Source organism: Nycticebus coucang, chromosome X (genome assembly GCF_027406575.1).
Source record: "Nycticebus coucang isolate mNycCou1 chromosome X, mNycCou1.pri, whole genome shotgun sequence".
Taxonomy (NCBI): Eukaryota; Metazoa; Chordata; class Mammalia; order Primates; family Lorisidae; genus Nycticebus; species Nycticebus coucang.
Window position 1 is genome coordinate 81,095,290 of NC_069804.1, and position 27,159 is coordinate 81,122,448.

At 37.8% G+C, this 27,159-nt stretch overlaps 1 protein-coding gene across 3 annotated transcripts in view; it reads right to left on the reverse strand.

The window, feature by feature from the left end:
* Positions 1-27,159, reverse strand: part of HDAC8 (histone deacetylase 8) — a 418,507-nt gene that overhangs the window by 202,105 nt on the left and 189,243 nt on the right. For all 3 annotated transcript variants that reach the window (XM_053579625.1, XM_053579623.1, XM_053579624.1), the window contains 2 exons: positions 16,356-16,433; positions 15,645-15,753 (listed from right to left, as the gene is read on the reverse strand). In XM_053579625.1, the coding sequence (XP_053435600.1) occupies positions 15,645-15,753; positions 16,356-16,433 (187 nt within the window). The remainder of the gene's footprint in view (positions 1-15,644; positions 15,754-16,355; positions 16,434-27,159) is intronic.

Consider the following 27,159-nt stretch of genomic DNA (forward strand, 5'->3'; position numbering starts at 1 on the left):
CTTCATTGAAACTGTCAGGAGTAAAACCTTGGGCCCATCATACCAGAGTAAAGAGATGTTCCATGGAAGAAGAGGACCTAAGCCCCCAGTGGATGGGCCAGCCTTTATGCAATCTAAAGTATCTTTTATGAAGAAGGAAAAATGAAAATGTTGATATATTCATTAATCTTTCTTTGGTTATTTGTTCTGTCCATGGGATACAGAGAAAACTATTTAGTGAGGATTTTCTGAGCTATCACCTCTTTTGTGGATCTGTTTCACTGCTGGGTTTGACATCCTAAACCTTGTTCCATTCCAGTATTCCTGTATATAATTTCTGAATTTGCAGAGGCTGTTCTCGGATCACCTGTATGGTGCAACTAATAGCTCCATACTCAGAGGTCCCATGGGTTTCGTTCTTACCCAGTGCAGTATCAGGCATTGTATGCATGGCAACAGTAAGGACTCACAGTCCTACCAGTGTATTAGATACCAAGCAAGGTAAAATCTCTTATATAAGATATTCTCCTCCATTTCACCTTGTCAATCCTCATAGTTATAATTGTTGCTTATGCACTTTTTCACCTGGTCACAAACCTTCCATCTAAAACATCACCCCAGATGGACAGAGAAAAATGGCAGACCAAAAGATCATTTGGCCAAACTCTTCTAATACAACTGAGGAACAGGAGAAAGCCAGACTGTGTGTGGTATGGAGACCTTGCCTGGAGCTGTGGCTTGGATGTGCAGTGAGTGCAAGAACCAGAATGGTAAAGTTCTGATACACTAGGCAAGTGTTCACCAGCCTGCAGGAGCAACCAGCTCTGCTGCAGAGGTTCAAGATGGGAGGAAGCCTTTTTGCAGTTTTCAGTTTTTGGGGAAAGCTGAGCATTGAGTGGAAATCCTGGAAAAGTGGGCACACCTGAACAGTGTACAGCAGCCAGATTTGAAGGCTGCTTGGAGCGGATTTGCCACTGGTTTGGTGGCAGTAGAGATAGCCATACTGGGAAGGTCTTGGCAGCCAGGGGGTAGCCATTGTGGAAAGGTTGGGAGAAGGTTGAGGGTGGGCCTCCTGTAGGGACACAGCCTTCTTAGTTACACCTGCTTGGATTGGACCTCCACTTGTGATAGGCTCAGGGACTCCTATACTCTATGGGAACTTTTGTCTGGGGGCACCATACCTCTGAAGGATTCTGGTGAGCTTTGAGATCCCAACCCAGTGGGGCCTGAATGCTGAGGAAATAATCAGGTGATTGCGCCAGGGACAAGTAAGTTGGGAAACAGGTCTATGCCTGGGAACTAGAGTGAAGTTACCAGCTGTGTTGTCCATCCCCTAAAACTATAGCACCACCTGGTATCCCAGCAATATATTGCAACACAAATATATTCCTACTAAAGTCGGACCCTTCTGCCATATATATACATATATGTGTGTGTGTGTGTGTATGTATGTATGTATGCATATGTATATATATATATGCTTTTATATAGATGTACATATAAAATTATTTTTTATTTATATATTTCTTTCTTTTTTTTTTTTTACTTTTTTCTTGTCATATTTTTTTCTTTTCTTTTCTTTTTTTTCAATTTGAAAGCAGTCACTGTTTATTAACTGACCAGATTACAAAAACAATCAGGGCAGATATCTTAGTTCATTCTTCTAATAAGCCTATTGATTTGATCTTCCCTGTTATCAGCATCTCCACCTTCTACAAAGTGGGTTGTTTTTTCTTCATCCCTCCCCGTGGAGATGATAATATAAAGGGCCACAAGAAGTTATTTGCTTCTTTGAAGCATTTTCCAACAGTATAGATCTCATGAATCAGATCCTCCATGCAGATGATGCCATATTTACCAAGAGATCGTGCAACCAAACTGTTATCAGTCAACACAATTTGTTTCTTATTGAGTTTGCCATAACCACGCTTGTAGATTAGCTCATTTACTGACTTCAGATTTGGGTACCCATACATACACATATATGTATATATATGGCAGAAGGGTCCGACTTTAGTAGGAATATATTTGTGTTGCAATATATTGCTGGGATACCAGGTGGTGCTATAGTTTTAGGGGATGGACAACACAGCTGGTAACTTCACTCTAGTTCCCAGGCATAGACCTGTTTCCCAACTTACTTGTCCCTGGCACAATCACCTGATTATTGCACCTGATTATGCAATATACGGTTCTACAATCCTCAGCATGTTAATGGAAGCCTTGTTGAGCTTAACAAAAGTTCCATTGAAGATCTGGCAAAGGCGAAGAAGCTGCAACACTTTTCGGACCTTTGGACTCACACCATTGATACCTCTGATCCTGATGACAAATGCCAATTTTGGTTCTGCAGGTACATAGAAGTTGCCAGCTTTTCTTGCCATCCTAGCCATCCAAATCTCAGTTCTGTACATCTGCCTACATTCTTTATGATAATGCTTAGCTTTTTCATAGATAAGCTTCCTCCTTGCCTTTCAAAGCATCTTTTGGGCACACTTCTTTCTCAGATGCTTGATCTTCAGCTCTGCGAAATTCTTTCGCATTTTCTTAAGGGTTTTTGGCACAGCAGGAACCTTCTTTTTCTTCTCTTCAACAGCCGCCATGGTTCCAGCCGGAAAAAGAGCCGTATTTTTTTCTTTTCTGTTTTTGTTCCTTCGTTTATTTGTTGCTGAGGTTGCTCATTTTTGATTATTGGAACTTTCTGTTATTTTGTATTGATATGTTTTTTTTGTTTGTTTGTTTCTTGCTAATTCTTGTTTGGATGGTTCTTTTCTTTCTTTTCTTCTTCTTTTTTTTTTTTGATACAATGGTGTTTATAATTTCCTTTATCTATCCTTATTTTATTGTACTTCTGTTTTCTTTCTTTTTTACCCGTTTTTTTTGAGAGCTAGGGTGACAGTTGTGGTCTGGTAGGTAGGCCACAGCAGTAGTCTGGCTCAAGGGGGCTAAGAGACCTTTCTACCTTTGGCCCTAGGAAGAATGTATTGGCAAAATTGCACTACAGAATTTTCTATGTCATTGTTTTTGTTTTTGCTCTTTTTCTTCTCTTCTTATTTTAGGCAGAGGAAGAATATGGCTCTGCTCAGGCTAGTAAGGAGCACTAGATTTCAAAGAACCCACCCAGCCCAGCCCCTCAAAATCCTTGAGTTATAGGTGTGGCCTTAGCACTGTGCTGATCAATACCATTTCTTCCATCACTTTCATCCTCTCTTCCTCACCTCTTTCTTTTCTGTTCTTCAAGTTTTTTTTCCTGTTACTCCCCCTTCCATTTTTTTCTTTTTCTTTTCTTTAACTCTTTCCTTCTTTTTTACTCTTTCTTTCTTTTCCTCCTGTTTCTCCCTGCCTGCTCTTTACCTTTCTCATCCCTTTGGCCTCACACCAAGAGGGCTCTTCATCACCTAAACTCTGAGACAAGGTAATTTAAAGCAAAGGAGGCAGTGGGGGGAAAGGAACACAAGGAGGTGAACATGAAGAAAGCACACACGAGGAGGAACCAACAGAAAATTTCAGGCACCATGAAAAACCAAAACAGCAACTCCTCCAAGGGACCATGAGGCAGCTTTTATAGAAGACTCCTCCTATAAAGAATTAATGGATTTGATGTAAAGATAATTTAAAATATGAATGATTAAGACGATAAAGGGAATGGATGAGAAAATGGAAAGACAGAACCAAAAGTTGGACAAGAGACATGTAGAATATAGAAAGGATACAGCAGAGCTCAAGGAAATGAAGGACACAATCAGGGAATGTAAAGATGCAGCAGAAAGTACCAAAAACAGATTAGAACATAAAGAAGAAAGAACATTAGAGTTAGAAGGTAAAGTGTTCAATTTAACCCAGGTAGTTACAGAGGCAGAAAAGGAGAAAAAGCAGAACAGGTGATTAGAGAACTATAAGACTCCAAGAAGCATTCAAATATACGAATAATAGGAATCCCTGAAGGGAAAGAAGATTGTCCCAAAGGTATGGAAGCCCAACTATAGACTATCATAAATGAAAACTTCCCAAGTTTTACTAAAGATCCTGACGCACTCTTTCCAGATGGATATCAAATGCCAGGTCATTTCAATTCTAACAGAGCTTCCCTAAGACACACTGTAATGAACCTGTACAAAGTTCAGATGAAGGATAAAATTCTGCAAGCACCTAGGGGTAAATGCCAATGACCTACAGGGGCAGAGCCATTAGGATGACAACAGACTTTTCAACTGAAACTGTCCAAGCCAGAAGAGCATGGTCATCCACCTTAAACATCCTTAAACAAAATAATTTTCAGCCCAGAATTCTGTATCCTGATAAAGCAAGTTTCAACATTGATAGAGAAATCAAATCTTTTGTGGATATACTAGAACTAAGGAAATTCGTTACAACAAGACCAGCTTTATAGGAAATACTTAGACCTATTCTCAACACTGAACACCACAATGGACCACCACCAAAGTAAACACCTAGCAGCCAAAGGCCAAAACTTAGCTTCCACAATGGCACAAAGAGAAGATTACACAACAGATTTTTTCATAACAGGATGAATGAAATTCTACCACACTTATTGATACTTTCAATAGATGTCAATGGATTGAATTCCCCACTGAAGAGTCACAGGCTGGCCAATTGGATAAAAAAGCACAAGCCATCCATACGCTGTCTCCAGGAGATACATCTAGCCCTGAAGGACAAATCAAGACTCAGGGTTAAGAGATAGAAAACAGTATTTCAAGCAAATGAAAATCAGAAGAAAGGAGGGGTTGCAATCTTATTCTCAGATACAAGCATATTCAAAGTAACTAATGTTAAGAAAGACAAAAGATGGACACTTCATACTGGTCAAAGGAACAATACAACAAGAAGGCATCTCAATTTTAAACATTTATGCACCCAAGTTAAATGCTCCCAGATTTATGAAACAGACCTTGAGAGGTCTGAGCAATACAATACCCTATAACACCTTAATAGTCGGGGACTTCAACACCCCTCTGACAGAACTGGAAAGATCCTCTAAACAGAAACTAAACAAGGACACATAGGACTTAAAGATAACCTTAGAACACATGAAATTAATAGACATATAGAGAACACACCATCCCAAAGTAAAAGAATATACTTTTTTCTCATCAGTTCATGGCACATACTCCAAAATAGATCATATCCTAGGATGCAAATCAAACCTCAGCAAAATTAAAGGAATAGAAATTATTCCACGTCTTTTCTCAGACCACAAGATTATAATGGTGAAACTCAACTCCAACAATAATGTTCAATGAGCACAAAGTCTTGCAAACTAAACAAAATTATGGTGAATTACAGTTAGGATCAGGAAGAGATAAAAGAGGAAATTGTTAAATTCCTCAAACATAACAACAATGACGACGCAAGTTACCAAAACTTCTGAGATACAGCAAAAGCAGTCCTGACAGGAAAATTTATTGCACTAGATGTCTACATTCGAAAACCAGAAAGAGACCACATAAACACACTCACAAACCATCTTATGGAATTGGAAAAAGAAGAAAAATATAACCCTAAACCCAGCATAAGAAAAGAACCAAAATTAAATCAGAGATTTATGAAATTGAAAACAAAGGAATCATTCAGAAAATTAATAAAACAAAAAGTTGGTTTTCTTAAAAATTAAATTAGATCGATAAACCTTTGGGCAGACTAACTAGAAACAGAAAAGTACAATCTCTAATAACCTCAGTCAGATATGATAAAGGGGAAATAACAACAGATACCACAGATATATAAGAGATTATCTCTGAATACTATAAGAATCTCTACGCCCAGAAATTTGACAATGTGGAGGAAATGGATCAATACCTGAATCACACCCTCTCCCTAGACTTAATCAAGAAGAAACAGATCTCCTGAAGAGATCAATTTTAAGCTCTGAGATCAAAGAAACAATAAAAAAACTCCCAACAAAAAATGCCCTGGTCCAGGTGGCTTCACACCAGAATCCTATCAAACCTTCAAAGAAGAGCTTATATCCATACTGCAGAAACTATTCCAAAAAATTGAGAAGGAAGGAGTCTTCTCCAACACAGTCTATGAAGTATACATCATCCTGATGCCAAAACCAGGGAAAGACCCAACTAAAAAGAAAAACTTCAGACCAATTTCACTAATGAATATAGATGCAAAAATACTCAATAAAATCCTAGGGAACAGATTACAGCTTCTTATTAAAAAAGTCATACATCATGATCAAGTAGGTTTCATCCCAGGGATGCAAGGCTGGTTTAATATATGCAAGTCCATAAATATAATTCACCATATCAACAGAAGCAAAAACAAAGACCATATGATCCTCTCAATAGATGCAGAAAAAACATTCAATAAAATCCAGCATCCTTTTCTGATTAGAACGCTGAAGAGTATAGGCATAGGTAGCACATTTCTTAAACTGATTGAAGCCATCTATGACAAACCCACAGCTAATATTTTACTGAATGGAGTAAAACTGAAAGCTTTTTCACTTAGAATTGAAACAAGACAAGGTTGTCCTCTACTATTCAACACAATGCTGGAATTTCTAGCCAATATAACCAGAGAAGAGAAGGTAATAAAGGGCATACAAATGGGGGCAGAGGAAGTTAAATTCTCCCTCTTTGACAATGATATAATCTTATACTTAGAGACTCAACCATAAGGCTCCTGGAAGTGATCAAAAAATACAGTAATTTCTCAGGATATAAAATGAATGTCCACAAATCAGTAGCTTTTGCCACAACACCCAGCTATTTTTTTGTTGCAGTTTGGCTGGGGCTGGGTTTGAATCTGCCACCCTCGGTATATGGGGCCAGCGCCCTGCTCACTGAGCCACAGGTGCTGCCCCTTACAGAAAAAACAACAACAACAACAACAAAAAAAAAAACAAAATAACAAATCAGTAGCTTTTGTATATGCCAATAACAGCCAACATGAAAAGCTAATCAAAGACACAATCCCCTTCACAATAACTTCAAAGAAAATGAAAGACCTAGGAATATTCTTTACAAAAGAGGCAAAGGAAAGAAAATTACAAAACCCTAAGAAAAGAAATAGCAGAAGATATGAACAAATGGAATAACATACCATGCTCATGGCTGGGAAGAATAAATATTGTTCAAAGTCTATACTTCCCAAAGCAATCTACAGATTCAATGCCATCCTTATTAAAATACCAACATTGTACTTTCAAGACTTGCCAAAAATAATTCTTTGTTTTGAATGGAACCAGAAAATACCCCGTATAGCTAAGGCAATCTTAGTAATATAAACAAGGCTGGGGGCATCAACCTACCCAAATTTAGGCTGTACTTCAACTCTATAGTGATCAAAACAGCATGGTATTGGCACAAAAATAGAAACAGACGTCTGGAACTGAATAGAAAAACAGGAGATGAAACTAATATCTTACAGCCACCTGATCTTCGATAAATCAAACAAGAACATACACCAGAGGAAAGAATCTCTGTTCAATAAATGGTGCTGAGAAAATTCGATATCCCCATGTAAAAGACTGAAACTGGACCCACACCTCTCTCCACTCACTAAAACTGATTCAAGATGGATAAAAGATCTAAATCTAAGGCATGAAACAATAAAAATCCTCAAAGAAAGTGTGAGTAAAACACTTCAAGGTATCGGCCTGGGGAAAGACTTTATGAAGAAGACTTCGTGGCAATTTCAACAACATCAAATATAAACAAATGGGACTTAATTAAACTGAATAGCTTTCTTACAGCTAAGGAGACAACAATCAAACAGAAGAGACAACCATCAGAATGGGAAAGGATATTTGCATATTTTGAATTGAACAAAAGCTTGATAACTAGAATCTACAGAAAACTTAAATTAACTAACTAACTAAATAAATAAATAAAGAGTGGACAATCCCTTATATCAATGGGCAAGTGAGATGAACAGAGCTTTCTCTAAAGAAGACAGACAAATGGCTAACAAACATATGAAAAAATGCTCGTCATCTCTAATTATTAGAGAAATGCAAATCAAAAATGAGATGTCACCTTAACCCCAGTGAGAATGGCCCACATCACAAAGTCTCAAAGTGGCAGGTGCTGGTGTGGATGTAGATAGAAGGGAACATTTTTACACTGCTGGTGAGACTACAAACTAATACAATCTTTTTGGAAGGAAGTATGGAGAATACTCCAAGAACTAGAATTAGACTTCTCATTTGATCCTGCAATCCCATTACTAGACATCTACCCCAAAGAAAAATAATTATTTTATTATAAGGACATTTGCACCAGACTGTTTATTGCCACTCTATTTACAATTGACAAATTGTGGAAACAACTTAAATGCCCACCAATCCAGAAATGGATTAACAAGCTATAGTATATGTATACCATGGAATACTATTCAGCCACTAAAAAAGATGGAGACTTTACATCTTTTGTATTTACCTGATGGAGTTGAAACACATTCTTCTTAGTAAAGTATCACAAGAATGGAGAAGCAAGAATCTAAAGTACACAATTCTGATATGAGGACAATTGATGCTAGTACATGGTGGGGCATGGGGGAATGGAGGAGTGGAGAAAGAGAAGGAGGGAGGCGGTTGGGGGTCCCACTGTGTGACACATCTCTTGGGGGCAGGGCACAATTATAAGAGGGACTTTAACAAATGCATGCAGTGTAACCTGGTTCTGTGTACCCTCAATGATTCCCCCCAAATAAAAATAAATGAATAAAAGTGCATCCCAATTCAGCAGGGAGTAGGTCAATGATTGCATTACCCTTTCTCCCATAGATATGACAGGGTACAAATTACAGTAGGAAATATGTCACAGAGGCAAAGACCTGATTAAAAACAAAAATGTTTTATAAACTGTCTCTCTTTCTCTCTCTCCTTTTTTTTTTTTTGTGCGGGTTTTGGCGGGGGCTGGGTTTGAACTCGCCATTGAGCCACAGGTGCTGCCCACAAACTGTCTCTTTAAAAAACACCCTCACCCCTTTTGGAATTAAAACCTGCATTGCTGCCCAAGGCCAGTAATAAAGTGGCAGAAAAATGTTCTTCATTCTTTGTTTCCAGAGTCTTAAACCCTAGGAGATGGTTCAAGAGAATCATCTGGAAAGACATCACAGATCATCTTCATTAGAGATGCTATAGTTTAAATAGCAATAGCCCAAAGTTCTGTTTTTCTCTTTATAGGGAGAATGATGGTTCTTTAGACAAGAGTCTACCATCCTCCTCATTTGCCAGCTAACTGATAAATTTCTCTCTCTTTTTTTTCAAACTGTTTGCCATTGTTCCCTGCAGGGACAAGTAGAGAAATTTCAGTAGTAATAGGGTAGCTGTGACTCACCTTAAGTGAAGTAGAATAAGTTCATAAAGAATTTTTACCAGCGCGGCCAGGCGCGGTGGCTCATGCCTGTAATCCCAGCACTCTGGGAGGCCGAGGCGGGTGGATTGCCTGAGTTTATAGGTTCCAGACCAGCCTGAGCTAGAGCAAGACCTTGTCTCAAAAAATAGATGGGTGTTGTGGTAGGTGCCTGTAGTTCCAGCTACTTGGGATGCTAAAGCAAGAGAATTGCTTGAGCCTAAGAGTTTGAGGTTGCTGTGAGCTATGATGCCATTGCACTCTAACGAGGGTGACAAAGGGAGACTCTGTCTCCAAAAAAATAAAATAAAAAAGAATTTTTACCTTATCTCAGATTGTACCAAAAATGAAGATGAAGATGGAAGACTATATAATTATTTGTTCTCAAATGCAAATTTTCAGAGTTCATCCCTTCTCATCAAATGAAAGAGAATTTTAAATAACTTGTATTGCTCAAGATACTTATGTAGGAATATGTGTACATATGCATTGTTTCCATCACAACACCAAGCCTAAAGGAGTAAATTATAATTGTTGGGTCCTCCTTCACTAGGGGTCTACTTGCTTCTAAAATTGAATGATAAAGAGTCTGAGAGTCCCAAGTGGAAGATAAATTCTAAATGACTTATCATTATAATGAACGCACAACCTATCATTAAGGCATCTCTTCTTTAAATATGAACATTAAAAATGAATAGTGAAAGGAAATGTTTCCCTTAAATGTCCTTTAGTGATATTTCTTAGTTCTTATTTTATTCAACCAATTGGTGTGGATGGAGAATCTCTACCCTTTATGCAGATATGGCCTTCAACAAGGACCAAAAGTATAAATTTTGCCTATAGTTGGAAAATGCATAATGTTAAAAAATTTCAGCTGCCCTGGTCTAAACAAAACCATATGAAAAGGATGTAATTCCATGAGAAAACATCTATAAAATGACATCTGACACTATTCACTTTCTAAAGCAGGAAGTCAGGATTTTCTCCACTGAAAATGAAAATGAGGACCGGCACCTGTGGCTCAAGCAGCTAAGGCACCAGCAACATACACCTGAGCTGGCAGGTTCAAATCCAGCCTGGGCCCGCCAAACAACAATGACGGCTGCAACGAAAAAATAGCCAGGCATTGTGGCAGGCACCTGTAGTCCCAGCTACTTGGGAGGCAGAGGCAAGAGAATCGCTTGAGCCCAGGAGTTGGAGGTTGCTGTGAGCTGTGATGCCACAGCACTCTACCCAGGGCGACAGCCTGAGGCTCTGTCTCAAAAAAAAAAAAAAAAAAAAAAAAAGAAAAAAGAAAGAAAGAAAGAAAATGAAAGGAAAAGAAAATTTATATAATCTCTATGTTTCTAAACTTTAATTAAGAATTTAAAACCTAAAAAGTAAATTCTGGTGTTTTTTATCCATAAAATTACAAATTAAATCCTCGGGATGAAGAGATTCTTTTTTTTTCTGGAAAAAATCTAAGTTGTACTTTCACAAACATAATTGATTGTGTGTTTGATCATGTGGTTTATCTGTATAGTTAAGTGATTTATTCCCTTCAGAGATTTTCTGCAATCTCCTGAGATAAAATTTTCTAAAATGTCTTTTCTCTGGTTTTCTAATTTGTAAAATGGGAATAATACCTTCTTGTGTAGGTATTGTAGATTATATATTGTTTACAAGGATCAAACAAAGCAATGTAAATATTTAGTGCAATTGCTAGCATAGGTAAGTGCTCCCTAGAAGCTAAGTTTCAGGTTGCAGGAGCTTCATCTACTTTGTTTGCCATCACCAGTGCCTAGTACAGTGCCTGTCAAAGGGTAGAGTATCCAGTAGACACTCAATACATTTTTGCTGATTGAATAAAATAGTTTCATTACATTTAAAAATACACACATAGGCATGCATGCCAAATACTAAGGACAACACCAGGCATATTATAAAGTATATAGATTGGTAGCTCCTCCTCTCCTCCTTCTCCTTTTTGTTAATTAAAACCCTCTGAGGTTTTCCAGAGGCTTCGGAGAGGTGAATTTTTTCCAGACCCACAAGAACTGATCCTGTGCTTAAAATATTGTCGATTTATATTTTACAGTTGATGTCAAAGTCTAAGGAAAATTCTTGTAAAATAAATATATACTACAAAGATACTATAGTAAGTATTAGTGATGTGTTTTTTTCTCTTCCTTGTTGGGTATCAGTGGGACTCAGTATAGCTGGATAAAATGATTCTTCTCAGGAATAAAAATTTAGGCTTAAATTAAATGAACTATATTTCTCTAATGACCCTGCTGTTGTCCTACAGAACAAGTTTTTTTAGGGTAGGCTACTCTTATTAGCCCATTAACAGTAGAATTAATGTTCCAGAAAAATAGCTGAAGAACTATAAAAGGATTATTTAAAATAGAAAAGTATAATATTTCTTTCATAAAAGGAAGGAGGTAAATATTAAGTTTTAAAAAAATTTCTAGGGTCTCTGATTGAATTTTTCTTTTGGTCAATGTTCTTTGAAGGGGGAAAAGTTTCTTTCAATTTTGAGCTATCCAATATAAACCACAGAACTCTAAAGTAAATAAGCCAACAACCAAATATAGGTAGCTTCTTTTTTTTTTTTTTTTTTTTTTTTGGTTTTTGGCCGGGGCTAGGTTTGAACCCACCACCTCCAGCATATGGGACCGGCACCTTACTCCTTGAGCCACAGGCGCCACCCTAGGTAGCTTCTTATTTTAATGACTACTATTATGAACCCTGATTCATTAAAATAAAGTTATTCCTTTGGTCAGGTTGATAGATCTAACTAGCAAAGTTTTGCACATAAAGACTGCTACTGAATGAGCTCCAGGGTTGGTGGGTTCAAACCCAGCCCAGGCCTGCTAAATAAAAAAACAAAACAAAACAGCTGGGTGTTGTGGTGGGCACCTGTAGTCCCAGGTACTAGGGTAGCTGAAGCAAGAGAATCGCTTGAGGCTTAGAGTTTGAGGTTGCTGTGAGCTATGATGTACTCTACTGAGGGTGACAAAGTGAGACTGTCACAATATAAAACAAAACAAAACTCTGCATATGTCATGGTAGTTCAGAGGGGCCAAGTAGTTGGATCATATTGCAAGATTTAAGGTCTGAGAGTGGTGCTCTACTACATATCAAACCCTCCCTAGAGCCATCAGCAAAGCAGTACTTGTTATTATCCTTCTCTTTCACAGTCCTTAACTATAAATTCTTTCAAAGTCATTAACACACATTTTAGGTGATAAATACTAAGATATCTCAGAATGCACTCAAATATACTCAGAGAGCAAACAGGTTACACATAGGCAGATTAATATTTCCTTTTCCAGTTGACAAAGTGTGTGAACTAGCAAATCGTATTTTTCAGAATAGCCCCCTTCTCCCACCAAACTCTGTGGTTGTATGTGTGTGTGGCCTGGGGGCTGGGTTGGCAGGCTTTCATGTAAATCAAAATACCTATGTCACCTCTATTCTTGGGTCATAAGCTTACATTTGAAGGGGCAGCATGCAAAATAGGGTTCAGTTTGTAAAACCAACTCTAGTAGCTCCTAGAGAAATTACGGGAAGCTTTTGGGAATTAGTGGCCCTTGCCTTTAGTATTGAATGACCTAAGGAGATCTAACTGTGAAATTGTTATTTATGTAAAATAGTACCCAAGGTCTTTTGGCTTTGGGAAATGTTCACATAAAGACTTCATATCCAGTCTATTACAAAAAGAACTCTAAACCAATTGTTTGACAAATTAGAGTATTCAACCTTAAGATGAAATCAAGTTCCTCCCTTAGTAGCTGGCAAAGTAACAAAGGCTAAAGCAGGAGAAAAAATTATCTTATTTAAAAAGGAAGGAAGGCAGGAAGAAGGGACAGAAGCAGGAAGGAGAAAAAGAAAAGAAAGAAGAGAAAGAAAGGAGGGAGAAAAGGAAAGGAAAGAAAAGGGAAGAAAAAGGAAGAGGCGGGAAGGGGCGTCCAACAGATGGGAGAGATGTTTGGGCCAGGAAGCCTTTCTGGCACCCTCAGATCAGAGGTGCCATCATGTAATGCCCTGACCAAACTTGACTTCTTAAGGAAATCAAAGGAAAAAAAAAATCATTGTACCTCTAATGAATACCTGGGACATGTTACTCTGGATGATTACTATGTGGATTGCTGGTGTGGCTCCATAGGCAAAAGGGGCCCTGGGAACTATAAACTGATGAGTGTCTGGTTCTTTAGTAGGCAAGCTGGAAGAAGCTTTAATAAATGCTAGCCTCTAGTACACAAAAGCTATCAATCTATTGGGGTGCAGGTGGCAACATGGTTTCTGTAAAGGGAAATCATGTATAATCGTCTATGAATATTTTCCTTAGGGCTAAACTTACTTTTTCTTTCTTTCTTTTCTTGAGATAGGATCTCACTGTGTTGCCCAGGCTGGAGTGCAGTGGTACGATCATAGCTCATGGCAACCTTGAACTCCTGAGCTCCAATTACCCTCCCACCTCAGCCTCCCAGTAGCTGGGACTATAGGCACACACCATGCCCAACTAATTTCTCTAATTTTTTTGTAGAGACAGGGAATTAAATCATCAATGTTAAGATCAACCTACATTGTGTAGGTTGGTCTTGAACTCCTGGCCTGAAGTGATTCTGCCACCTTGGCCTCCCAAAGTGCTGGGATTACAGGGATAAGCCACCATACCGGTCCTTAAATCACTTTTAAAATGCTTCTAATTAAGTTTGATACTAAGGCTGTTTTTAAACATGAATTATCATGGGATTTAAAATACTCTAAAGTCATGCGGTAGGAACTGGTTTATAGGGAAAAAAAGAAAAAAGAAAATATAGGGGAGAAACAGACATTTTTCTGACTGAAGTATAAATAGTAGACTGAAGGATAAATAGTAGACTTCCTTGGGAGTGAGCTCTGAGAAATCCTCAAGTTTCCATATATTATAATACTCAGCTTTTCCAGGCAGCTAAATGCCAAGTTGATGGGACATACAGGGAAATCTCAGGAGGTTTCATAATTGGCAGGTGAGTTTAGATAGGGATACATGTAAGGTGATCCATTTAGGGAGGGCCAGATATTACAAATTATACTTGCAGGATGATGAATACTTTCAGTTAAGACCCAGGAAGAGCTCTCAGAAACCCTGTGGACGTGCACCAAAGAGAACAACCTTGTTTCTTGCTATGGCAAAAGAAAAGGGCAACAAAATGTTGGGTACTGTCAAGAAGGGGTTTAAAAGCAAAGCAAAACAATTCTTCTTTTACACAGCACCACAGGACATCTTCACTGGTAAAGTTACATAAGCAGCTGTGATCTGTGTATCTTAAGGACAGAAGAGAGGCTAAGGCAGTGGTTCTCAATCTTCCTAATGCCGTGAGCCATTAATATAGTCCAAAGGGGTCACAACCCACAGGTTGAGAACCGCTGGCCTAAGGGGACTGAATAAGGACAATTAAACTATCAATGACAGGCTCCAAAAAAGGGCTTTGTCAGCCTAACATATTAATACAGAGGTAGCTCAGGACATGATTAAAATCTTAAGGAGGCTAGTGCTGCTGAATGACTGAATGACTTGGCTGCCAAATCTCTTGAGCTAAGAGGCACTTTTGAAACATTTAAAAAAAAATTAATAGTTCCACTTTGTTTATACAACTACCAGTGACAATGGTCAGGGCAGGCAGGCTCCTTTGGGAAGTCACTGTTTTCTACCAGAGGTTAGGAAAAATCTAAGTAGAACGGGGAGGGATCAAGACTGCCTCAATTTTTACTACTTACTTACCCTGCTGCCACTGTCAGCAGTGAATCTGTGCATGACCAATCTCAATTTTTATGAATATGAGTTTAGTGCCCACCCATTCTGTAGGGCTTTCCCAACTCAATGGTCTACACATTGGCACCAAACTGTCTGCCTGCAGGTGCCTGCAATCTTAATGCTTAGCATAGATAGGGCACATTTCTGACCCCAATTTTAACACAGTGGACAGAACTCAGGAACCTACATAATGAATCTTGCCAAGCTAATGAAATCACACACGTGCAGGTTTCTGTAGCTAAGAAAGTAGCAAAGAAGGGATTCCCCAGGACAGCCTATAAGCTTTCCTATCCAGGATGACCTTAATCATACTAGATAGCAGGTAAGATCAAACCTAGAAGATGGCTCTGGTCTAACTGCTTGGCTCTTATAAACAGGGGATGACTACCTGATCAAATTAGCATAATGAGCAGTATATGAAAGCTATGTGGGTATACTGTGGTTTTCTTTTTCAAATTGTTCCTTAAAAAAGAAGTCTGTGATTTGGGGGCCATTTCATCCTATAAAAACACAATCCATTTGTTACTGGCTAAGTATTACTCCTATACCTTTCACAGATGTGGTAATATTTCTCATCCTGTATGCCATCCTGAATGGGCACATTTACACTGTAGTACCGTCCCTTCCCTAGGCCAACATCAGACACATCACCTGTTCCTGTAAAAGAAAAGAACACCATGATCAGTTATTAAGAATATGAGAAACAAGAAAACTTAAAGGATACTCTGATAGGAATTCAGAAGGCCAAAAAGTTCAAATAGGAAAATAATCCTGAATTAGTGATGGTTTCTAAGGGAATTAAATTAAGAAAAATAATACTATGTATAGAGAAACAATATTTTGGGAAGCATGTAAACCACAAGGAAACTGAAAACCTTAGTTTCCATCTTACTGGATCAAATAAAAAATAAGAAATTAACTCCTCTGCTTGACTCTTCATGTTTCTTAGACTGACATAATATCAATATATCATTGTAATTATCAGGATGTTAGGAGTTACATGAGGTATCTGATAGTACAGTAAGCATTAATGATCTGTCTGTTGACAGTAAATAAAAATCATCTGGCAGAAAAAAACAGCCTTACTGTCATTCCTCTTGTTATTGTCACCTGAAGTGACCTGTGTTAAAATTTTGCATAGAATAGCACCAGTAAGGTATTAACAGCATGGAACTATCCAAATATAAGATATAAGAAATATTCAGAAGAATTGCAGTGTTCATTCAGCAAATGTAATACTAAGCATATAGATCACTTGCCTGGGAAAAATCCTGGGGAGAATTTGTGCAGAGACACAGTCATAACTTTGGAGGTGAAACTGAAGGCATCTTCTACACCTACCAGTAGAAAGCAATGTCAGAAGAATCACTTCATATATGGCACCCCTGTTTTCAGACCAGAAAGCAGTTGTGGAAAGGTAGGGAGATGACATGGCAACCATAATAAAGCTAACAAGCTGAGGAATAAAAGTAATACAAACCTCTGGTCTACATCCTCTGAAATTACAAGATGAGGTGGAACTTTGGCCCAAGCTAGGTTTGGAGGGTTTCTTTTCTTTCTTTATTTTTTGTTTTTGGAGATGGAGTCTTACTTTGTCATCCTCTGTAGAGTTCCATAGCATCATAGCTCACAGCAACCTCCAACTCTTAAGCTCAAGTGATTCTCTTTCCTCACCCTCCTGAGTAGCTGGGACTACAGGTGTCTGCCACAATGCCCAGCAATTTTTAGAGATGAGGTCTTGCTCTGGCTCAGGCGGGTGTCAAACCTGTGAGCTCAGGCAATTCACCTGCCTCAGCCTCCCAGGATTACAGGCATGAGCCACCACGCCCCGCCTGGGGCGTTTCTTTCCAAATGCATAGCAAAGTATAATCTTTTTTTTTTTTTTGAGACAGAGTCTCAAGCTATCACCCTGGGTAGAGTGCTGTGGTGTCACAGCTCACAGCAACCTTAAGCTCTTGAGCTTAAGCGATTCTCTTGCCTCAGCCTCCCAAGTAGCTGGGACTATAGGTGCCCGCCACAATGCCCAGTGGTTGTAGTTGTCATTATTGTTTGGCAGGCCCTGGCTGGATTCGAACCCACCAGCTCCGGTGTACATGGTTGGCACCCTGGCCGCTGAGCTACAGGCGCCAACCTGCAAACTATAATCCTTTCAAAGCAATGTGATGTCTCAGTTCTCTTTGATAACTTGTTCTAAAAGTTGGGGAAGGGTGAGAACTCAGGATGAGACATGATCAACAGAATTGGATAAAGGAAACTGGCACCATCTTTGAAGTTTTATGTTTGTTTTGTTTTGTGTATGTGGTTCTAGTTAAATTCTTGGGACTTTTTTTTTCCAAAGAAGTACAATATTAACAGCATGGAACTATCCAAATATAAGATATAAGAAATATTTAGAAGAATTGCAGTGTTAATTCAGCAAATGTAATACTAAGCGCATAGATCACTTGCCTGGGAAAAATCCTGGGGAGAATTTGTGCAGAGACACAGTCATAACATTTTTCACAATTTGAAAAATATAACCAATACAAACATTAGGCATTATTAAGTGAAAATATAATTATCAAGTGCCTCTTTATAATGTAGATTTGGTTATAAATGCAGGTCACCCAAAGTTCTATGTGTACTAAGTAACTTATAGTACATTTTTCTGGCTCAGACAGAGAAGGCTGAAAACAAGCTGTGACCTTGTCTCTTAATAGTAGCCTTATAACAGAATTTTAAGCCTGAAGATGGAGGAAGAAAAAACTTTTCTAGATGGGGGATCTCCCTTCCATTTAAATAGTATAAGAAAATGATTAGAAGCCTGGGAGATAAAAGCTGGGATTTAAAGTAACCTGCAGAAGTCACTACTTATATAGAAAAACACATTGCCCACCTCTAGCCCTTTCCTTTCGGAATTAAAAATAGTCATACTATGTTCAGATTATCAGTCTATAAAATGGAAAGACTATTAGCAATCTCAGGTACTACCCTCTTTTCTACTTCAAACAAAAAAAATTGTCCTTGTATTTACATTATGTTTTCAGTCTCCATTAGAGGCCAACAGAGACCTTATAAAAATATTAATTGCATTTGTATGTAACAGGTATGTTTGAATTTCCCAAGTCTTATGTTTTTCCCTAGGGAGGTACTTAAAACCAGTTAAAGGCACCAGGCACAAAGTATGAAGTGAACAAAATAAAACAAAACAAAATAAATGAAAATAGCATTTCAACTTAGAAACTCAAGTCTAAACAAGGTTAATTCATGAAAATCCTGAATGTCCATCCAGAAACATTGTGCCAATTTACATTTCAACCAATCAGGCATGAGAGTTCTCATTTTCTCACACCTTGACTAACACTGGTTATTATCAGTTTTTTTAATCATAGGAAAAAATAATGGTCTTGTTCTAATTTGCCTTTCTCTGAGTATTAGAGTGTTGAGTACCCTTTCATAAGTTTGGTGGCCATTTGTATTTCTTCTCGTGGGAAATATCATTAGGTATGGTTATAAAATTATACTTAAAAGAGTATACAGATAGATAGGTGGAGGGTTTGGGCTTGGCAGGAAAGAGTATGGTTTGGCAGATGAAAGAAGGTGAGGGCACGTTTGTAGTGGCCAGTGAAGCCAACACAGGATGCCAGTTATGGAATCATGGGAGATTTAAAATAAACCAAATGTGTAAGAATTTGGGGGTGGGGCAGGGGTCACTGGAAGGGAGGTGCTGAAGAGGGGAAATAAACTGAAATGAAACACACCATAAAAGTTGGCTAAAACAGGAAACTCTAACGGGTGAAGAAATAACATTGTAAATGGGAAGAATGGTTTCAGGTGACAGGCTTATTTCATTCTTATGTAGTTCTATACAGCTGATTTTATTATTGAATTCTGATACTAACAATTTGAATTTCATAATCATCAATTCATTCAACAAATATTTTACTGAATCACTACTATATGCATAGTACTGTTGGTTCAAGGCATTTTATAGGACAGAAAGAAGTAAACCCCTTAACTGTGTTCTGAAGGAATTTAAAATTTCTATGGGAAGAGAAGACAATAGACACATCAAAAAATTAACAATACAAGACAATAGCTACTCAGGAGTTTAAGGTAAGAGGATCGCTAGAGCCTAAGAGTTTGAGGTTGTTGTGAACTATGGCGCCATGGCACTCTACCCAGGGCGACAGAGTGAGACTGTCTCAAAAAAACAAACAAACAAACAAACAAACAAACAAAAAAACACAAGACAATACATAACTAAATATCAAATCAGCAATATAAACAATATAGGACTTGAAAGGAGAGAGGTAATACTTAGGCTGGAATGGTCAGGGTAAATCTGCTATTATTATTATTATTATCATTTTTTTAGTGTTGGAGATTCATTGAGGGTACAAAGAACCAAGTTACATTAATTGCATTTGTTAGGTAAAGTCCCTCTTATAATTGTGTCCCGCCCCTAAAAAGTGTGCCACACACTGTGACCCCCACCCCCTCCCTCCTTCTCTCTCTCTACTCTCCCCTAGTACCCCCACCATGTACTAGGTGATTAACTGTCCTCATATCAGGATTGAATACACAAGATTCTTGCTTCTCCATTCTTGTGATGTTTTACTAAGAAGAATGTGTTCCACTTCCATCCAGGTTAATACAAAAGATGTACAGTCTCCATCATTTTTAGTGGTTGAACAGTATTCCATGGTATACATAAACCACAGCTTGTTAATCCATTCCTGGGTTGGTGGGCATTTAGGCTGTTTCCACATTTTGGTGATTGTAAATTGAATGGCGATAAACTGTCTAGTACAAGTGTCCTTATGGTAAAAGGATTTTTTCCTTCTGGGTAGATGCCCAGTAATAGGATTGCAGGATCAAATGGGAGGTCTAGTTTGAGTTGAGGGTTCTCTACACTTCTTTCCAAAAAGGCTGTATTATTTTGCAGTCTTACCAGCACTGTAAAAGTGCTCCCTTCTTCCACATCCACACCAGCATCTGCCGCGTTGAGACTTTGTGATGTGGGCCATTTTCACTGAGGTTAGGTGATATCTCAGGGTGGTTTTGATTTGCATTTCTCTTATAATTAAGGACAATGAGCATTTTTTCATATGTTTGTTTTCTTAGAGAAGGTTCAATTCATCTCTCTTGCCCAGTGATCTAAGGAATTGTTAGCTCTTTTTATGTTGATTAGTTTGAGTTCTCTGTAGATCTTAGTTATTAAGCTTTTGTCTGATTCAAAATATGCAAAATATACTTTCCCATTGTGTAGGTTGTCTATTTGCTTTGGTTTAAGCTTTTCAGTTTAATTAAGTCCCATTTGTTTATTTTTGTTGTTTTTGCAACTGCCATGGACATCTTCTTCATAAATTCTTTCCTAGGCCAATAGCTTCAAGTGTTTTCCCAACACTTTCCTTGAGGATTTATAATGTTTTGTGCCTTAGATTGAGATCTTTTATCCATCTTTTCTTTCTTCTTCTTCTTCTTTTTTTTTTTTTTTGCTGGTTTTATATACAATTTGAAATATCTTCATCAAACTGGTTAACATAGTCTTCATGGCATTTTCTTAGTTATTGTGTTAAGACATTTATATTCTACATTTCATAAATTTCACATGTGCCCTTGTAAGACACACCGTAGGTATGGTCTCACCAATTACCCTTCCTCCATCCATACTCCCCCACTCCTCTTTCCCCATATTCTTGGGCTATAATTGGGTTATAGCTTTCACATGAAAGTTATAAATTGGTTTCATAGTAGGGCTGAGTACATTGGATACCTTTTCTTCCATTCTTAAGATACTTTGCTAAGAAGAATATGTTCCAGCTCCATCCATGTAAACATGAAAGAGGTAAAGTCTCCATCTTTCTTTAAGGCTGCATAATATTCCATGGTGTACATACACCACAATTTACTAATCCATTTATGGGTCGATGGGTACCTGGGCTTCTTCCATGACTTAGCAATTATGAATTGGGCTGTAATAAACATACTGGTACAAATATCTTTGTTATAATGTTATTTTTGGTCTTCTGGATATATACCTAGTAGAGGAATTGTAGGATTGAATGGCAGGTTGATTTTTAGATCCCTAAGTGTTCTCCAATTATTTTTCCATAAGGAACGTATTAGTTTGCATTCCCACCAGCAGTGCAGAAGTGTTCCGTTTTCTCCACATCCACATCAACATCTCTGGTTTTGGAATTTCGTGATGTGGACTAATCTTACTGGAATTAGGTGATATCTCAAAGTAGTTTTGATTTGCATTTCTCTGATGATTAAAGATGATGAACATTTTTTCATATGTCTGTAGGCTGTGAGCCTGTCTTCTTCAGAGAAGTTTCTCTTCAAGTCCCTGGCCCACCCTGAGATGGGATCACTTGTTCATTTTCTTGCTAATACGTTTGAGTTCTCCGTGGATTCTGGTTATTAAACCCTCGTTGGAGACATAACCTGCAAATATCTTCTCCCATTCTGAGGTCTATCTGCTTGCTTTACTTACTATGTTCTTGGCTGTGCAGAAGCTTTTTAGTTTGATCAAGTCCCAGTAATGTATTTTTGGTGTTTCTTCAATCGCCTGGCGGCATCCTCCCTATAAAATATTCGCTCAGGCCAATTTCTTCAAGTGTTTTCCCTGCACTCTCTTCTAGTATTTTTATAGTTTCATGTCTTAAGTTTAAATCTTTAATCTAGTGAGAGTCTATCTTAGTTAATGGTGAAAGGTGTGGGTCCAGTTTCAGTCTTCTACAGGTTGCCAGCCAGTTTACCCAGCACCATTTGTGAAGTAGGGAATCTTTTCCCCATTGAATGTTTTTAATTGGCTTGTCAAAGATCAAATAACGGTAAGTAGCTGGGTTCATCTCTTGGTTCTCTATTCTGTTCCATACATCTACCTCTCTGTTTTTGTGCCAGTACCATGCTGTTTTGATCACTATTGATTTATGGTATAGTCTGAGGTCTGGGAACGTGATTCCTCCTGCTTTGTTTTTATTTCTGAATAATGCTTTGGCTATTCAAGTTTTTTTCTGATTCCATATAAAATGAAATATTATTATTTTTGAGATCTTTAAAGTATGACAGTGGAGCTTTAATAGGGATTGCATTAAAATTGTATATTGCTTTGGGTAGTATGGACATTTTAACAATGTTTATTCTTCCCAGCCATGAGCATGGTATGTTTTTCCATTTGTTAACATCTTCAGCTATTTCTTTTCTTAGAGTTTCATAGTTCTCTTTATAGAGATCTTTCATGTCCTTTGTTAGGTAAACTCCCAAATATTTCATCTTCTTTGGCACTACTGTGAATGCAAATTGAGTCCTTGACTGTTCTTTCAGCATGGCTATTGTTGGTATATATAACAGCTACAGATTTATGACTGTTGATTTTGTAACTTGAGACACTGCTGTATTCCTTGATCACTTTTAAGAATTTTATAGTAGAATCCCTGGTGTTTTCCAGATATACAATCATATCATCTGTGAAGAGTGAACATTTGATGTCTTCTGACCCTATATGGATACCCTTGATTGATTTTTCTTCCCTAATTGCGATGGCTAAAACTTCCATTACAATGTTAAAGAGCAGTGGATACAATGGGCAAACTTACCTGGCTCCTGATCTGTGTAAGTGATTTCAATTTAACTCCATTCAATACGATATTGGCTGTGGGTTTGCTGTCAGACCCATGGCAAACATTTCTTAAACTTATGGCCTCTATCAGTTTAAGAAATGTCCCTTCTATACCCATTTTCTTAAGTGTTCTGATCATGAAGGGATGCTGGAGATTATCAAAAGCTTTTTCTGCATCAATTGAGAGAATCATATGCTCTTTGTTTTTTCATTTGTTTATGTGCTAAATTATATTTATAGATTTATGTATATTGAACCAGCCTTGAGACCCTGGGATAAAACCCACTTGGTCATGGTGTATAATTTGTTTGATGTGTTTGTGGATTCTATTTGTTAGAATCTTGTTGAATATTTTTGCATCTATATTCATTAGTGATATTGGTCTATAATTTTCTTTTCTTGTTGGGTCTTTTCCTGGTTTGGGGATCAAGGTAATGTTTGCTTCATAGAATGTGTTGGTTAGTTTGCCTTCTTTTTTGTACATTTTGGAAACGGTTGAGTAATATAGGTACTAGTTCCTCTTTAAAGGTTTGGTAGAATTCTGATGTGAAGCCCTCTGGTCCTGGGCATTTCTTTTTAGGAAGACTTTGTATAGTAGATGCTATTTCAGAACTTGATATAGGCCTTTTCAACATTTCCACTTCATTCTGGCTAAGTCTAGGAAGGTGGCGTGCTTCCAAGTATTGGTCCTTCATATTTTTGTATTTCTGAGGATAGAGTTTCTTGTAATATTCATTAAGGATTTTTTGAATTTCTGAGGGTCTGTAGTTATTTTGTCTTTACCATTTCTGATTGATGAAATTAGAAGTTTTACTCTTTTTTTTCCCAGTAGGTTAGCCAAAGGTTTATCTATTTTACTGACCTTTTCAAAAAACCAACTTTTAGGTTTATTGATCTGTTGTATAATCCTTTTGTTTTCAATTTCATTTAATTCTGGACTAATTTTGGTTATTTATTTTCTTCTTCTTTTATACATCTTGAATTAATTTTTGTGATTTGGTTATTTATTTTCTTCTTCTTTTATACATCTTGAATTAATTTTTGTGATTGGAGAAAGGTGCAGGTCCAGTTTCAGTCTTTTACATGTGGATATCCAGTTCTCTCAGCACCGTTTATTGAATAGGGATTCTTTCCCCCAGTGTATGTTCCTGTTTGGTTTATCAAAGATTAGGTAGCTTGAAGATGTTAGTTTCATCTCCTGTTTTTCTATTTGGTTCCAGATGTCTATGTCTCTATTTTTGTGCCAGTACTATGCTGTTTTGATCACTATGGCCTTGTAGTACAGCCTAAAGTCCAGTAGGCCATTGTCCCCAGCTTTGTTTTTATTACTAAGAATTGCCTTGGCTACATGGGTTTTTTTCTGGTTCCATACAAAATGAAGGATTATTTTTTCCAAGTCTTGAAAGTATGATGTTGGTATTTTAATCTGGAGGGCACTGAATCTGTAGATTGCTTTGGGAAGTATAGACATTTGAATAATGTTGATTATTCCCAGCCATGAGCATGGTATGTTCTTCCAATTTTTCATATCTTCTGCTATTTCTTTTCTTAGGGCTTCGTAGTTTTCTTTATAGAGATCCTTCACTTCTTTTGTGAAGTATATTCCTAGGCATTTCATTTTCTTTGAAGCTACTGAGAAGGGAATTGTTTCCTTGATTAGCTTCTCATCATAGCTGTTATTGGCATAGACAAAGGCTACTGATTTGTGGACATTGATTTTATGTCCTAAGACATTACGGTATTTTTTGATAACTTCCAGGAGTCTTGTGGTTGAGTCTTTGAGGTTGTCTAAGTATAAGATCATATTATGAGCAAAGAGGGAGAGTTTGACCTCCTCTGCTCCCATTTGGATGCCCTTTATTTCCTTGTCTTGCCTAATTGTATAGAACTTCCAGCACTATGTTGAATAGTAATGGTGACAGAGGATAACCTTGTCTGGTTCCAGTTCTAAGAGGAAAAGTTTTCAGTTATACTCCATTCATTAAAATATTAGCTGTGGGTTTGTCATAGATAGCTTTGATCAGTTTAAGAAATGTGCCACTTATGCCTATACTCTTCAGTGTGCTAATGAGAAAAGGATGCTGGATTTCATTAATGCATCTATTGAGAGGATCATACAGTCTTTGGTTTTGCTTCTGTTGATATGGTGAATAATAATTATGGATTTGCATATGTTAAACCAGCCTTGCATCCCTGGGATGAAACCTACTTGATCATGATGATGATTTTTTTTTTTTTTTTTTTAGAGACAGTCTCACTTTATTGCCCTTGGTAGAGTACTGTGGTGTCACAGCTCATGGCAACCTCCAGCTTTTGGGCTTAAGTGATTCTCTTGCCTCAGCCTCCCAAGTAGCTGGGATTACAGGCACCCACCAGAACACCTGGCTATTTTTTTGTTGCGGTTTGGCCAGGGCCAGGTTTGAACCCACTACTCTCAGTATATGTGGCTGGCACCCTACCCACTGAGCCACAGGTGCCACCAGATGTATGACTTTCTTAATGATAAGCTGTAATCTATTGGATAGGATTTTATTGAGAATTTTAGCATCCATATTCATTAGCGAAATTGGTCTATAATTCTCCTCTTTAGTTGGATCTTTTCCTGGTTTTGGTATCAGGGTGATGTTTGCTTCGTAGAATGTGTTGGGGAAGATTCCTTCCTCCTCATTTTCTTGGAATAATTTCTGCAGTATGGGAATAAGCTCTTCTTTGAAGGTTTGAAAGCATTCTTGTGTGAAGCCATCTGGACCAGAGCATTTTTTTGTTGGGAGATGTTTTATTGTTTCTTTCATCTCAGTGCTTGAAATTGGTCTCTTCAGAAGATCTATTTCTTCTTGATTAAGTCTAGGGAGAGGGTGTGATTCCAGGTATTGATACATTTTCTCCGCATTATCAAATTTCTGGGCATAGAGTTTCTTGTAGTATTCAGAGATGATCTCTTGTAGCTCTGTGGCATCTATTGTTATTTCCCCTTTATCATTCATGATTGAAGTTACTAGAGATTTTACTTTTATATTTCTAGTTAGTCTGGCCAAAGATTTGTCTATTTTACTTTTTTAAAAAAACAACTTTTTGTTTTATTAATTTTCTGATTTTTTTCCCATTTCATTAATCTCTGATTTAATTTTGGTTATTTTTTTCTTCTGCTGAGTTTAGGGTTAGATTGTTCTTTTTACAATTCCATAAGATGGTTTGTGACTGTGCTCATACGCTCACTTTCTGTTTTTTTTTTTTTTTCTTTGGAAGGTAGGCATCTACAATGATAATTTTTCCTCTGAGAACTGCTTTTGCTGTATCCCAGAGGTTTTGGTAACTTGTATCTTCACATCTTCACTGTTGTTATGTTTGAGGAAATTAGCAAATTCCTCTTTTATCTCTTCCCACGCCCACCTATCATTCAGCATAAGGTTGTTTAGTTTGCAAGACTTCATGTGGGGATGTTGGAGTTGAGCTTCACCATTATAGCCTTGTGGTCAGAGAAGAGACATTGTATAATATCTATTCCTTTAATTTTTCTGAGGTTTGACTTGTATCCTAGGATGTCATCTATTTTGGAGTATGTGCCATGAGCTGATGAGAAAAAAGTATATTCTTTTGCTTTGGGATGGTGTGTTTTCTATATGCCTATTAATCCCATTTGTTCTAGGGTCATGTTTAAATCCTTTGTATTCTTGTTTAGTTTCTGTTTAGAGGATCTGTCCAGTTCTGTCAGAGGGGTGTTGAAGTCCCTGATGATTAAGGTGTTAAAGGGTATCATATTGTCAGACCTTTCAAGGTCTGATTCATAAATCAGGGAGCATTTAACTTGGGTGCATAAATGTTTAAAACTGAGATGTCTTGTTGTATTATTCCTTTGACTAGTATAAAGTGTCCATCTTTGTCTTTTTTTTTTTAGAGACAGAATTTCATTTTGTTGCCCTCGGTAGAGTGCTGTGGTGTCACAGCTCACAGCAACCTCCAATTTCTGGGCTTAGGTGATTCTCTTGCCTCAGCCTCCTGAGTAGCTGGGACTACAGACACTGTCACAATGCTTGGCTATTTTTGTTGTTGTTGTTGCAGTTTGGCCGGGGCTGGATTTGAACCCACCACCCTCAGTATATGGGGCTGGCACCCTACTTGCTGAGCCACAGGCGCTGCCCTCATCTTTGTCATTTTTTTTTTTTTTTGCAGTTTTTGGCTGGGGCTGGGTTTGAACCCATCACCTCTGGTATATGGGGCTGATGCCCTACTCCTTTGAGTGCCACCCCCTCATCTTTGTCTTTTTTAACTAAAGTTGCTTTGAATCCACTTTTACCTTAGAATAAGATTGCAACACCTCCTTTCTTCTGATTTCCATTTGTTTGAAATACTGTTTTCCATCCCTTAATCCTGAGTCTTGATTTGTCCTTCAGGGTGAGGTGTGTCTTCTGGAGACAGCATATGGATGGCCTGTGGTTTCTTTCTTTTTTTTTTTT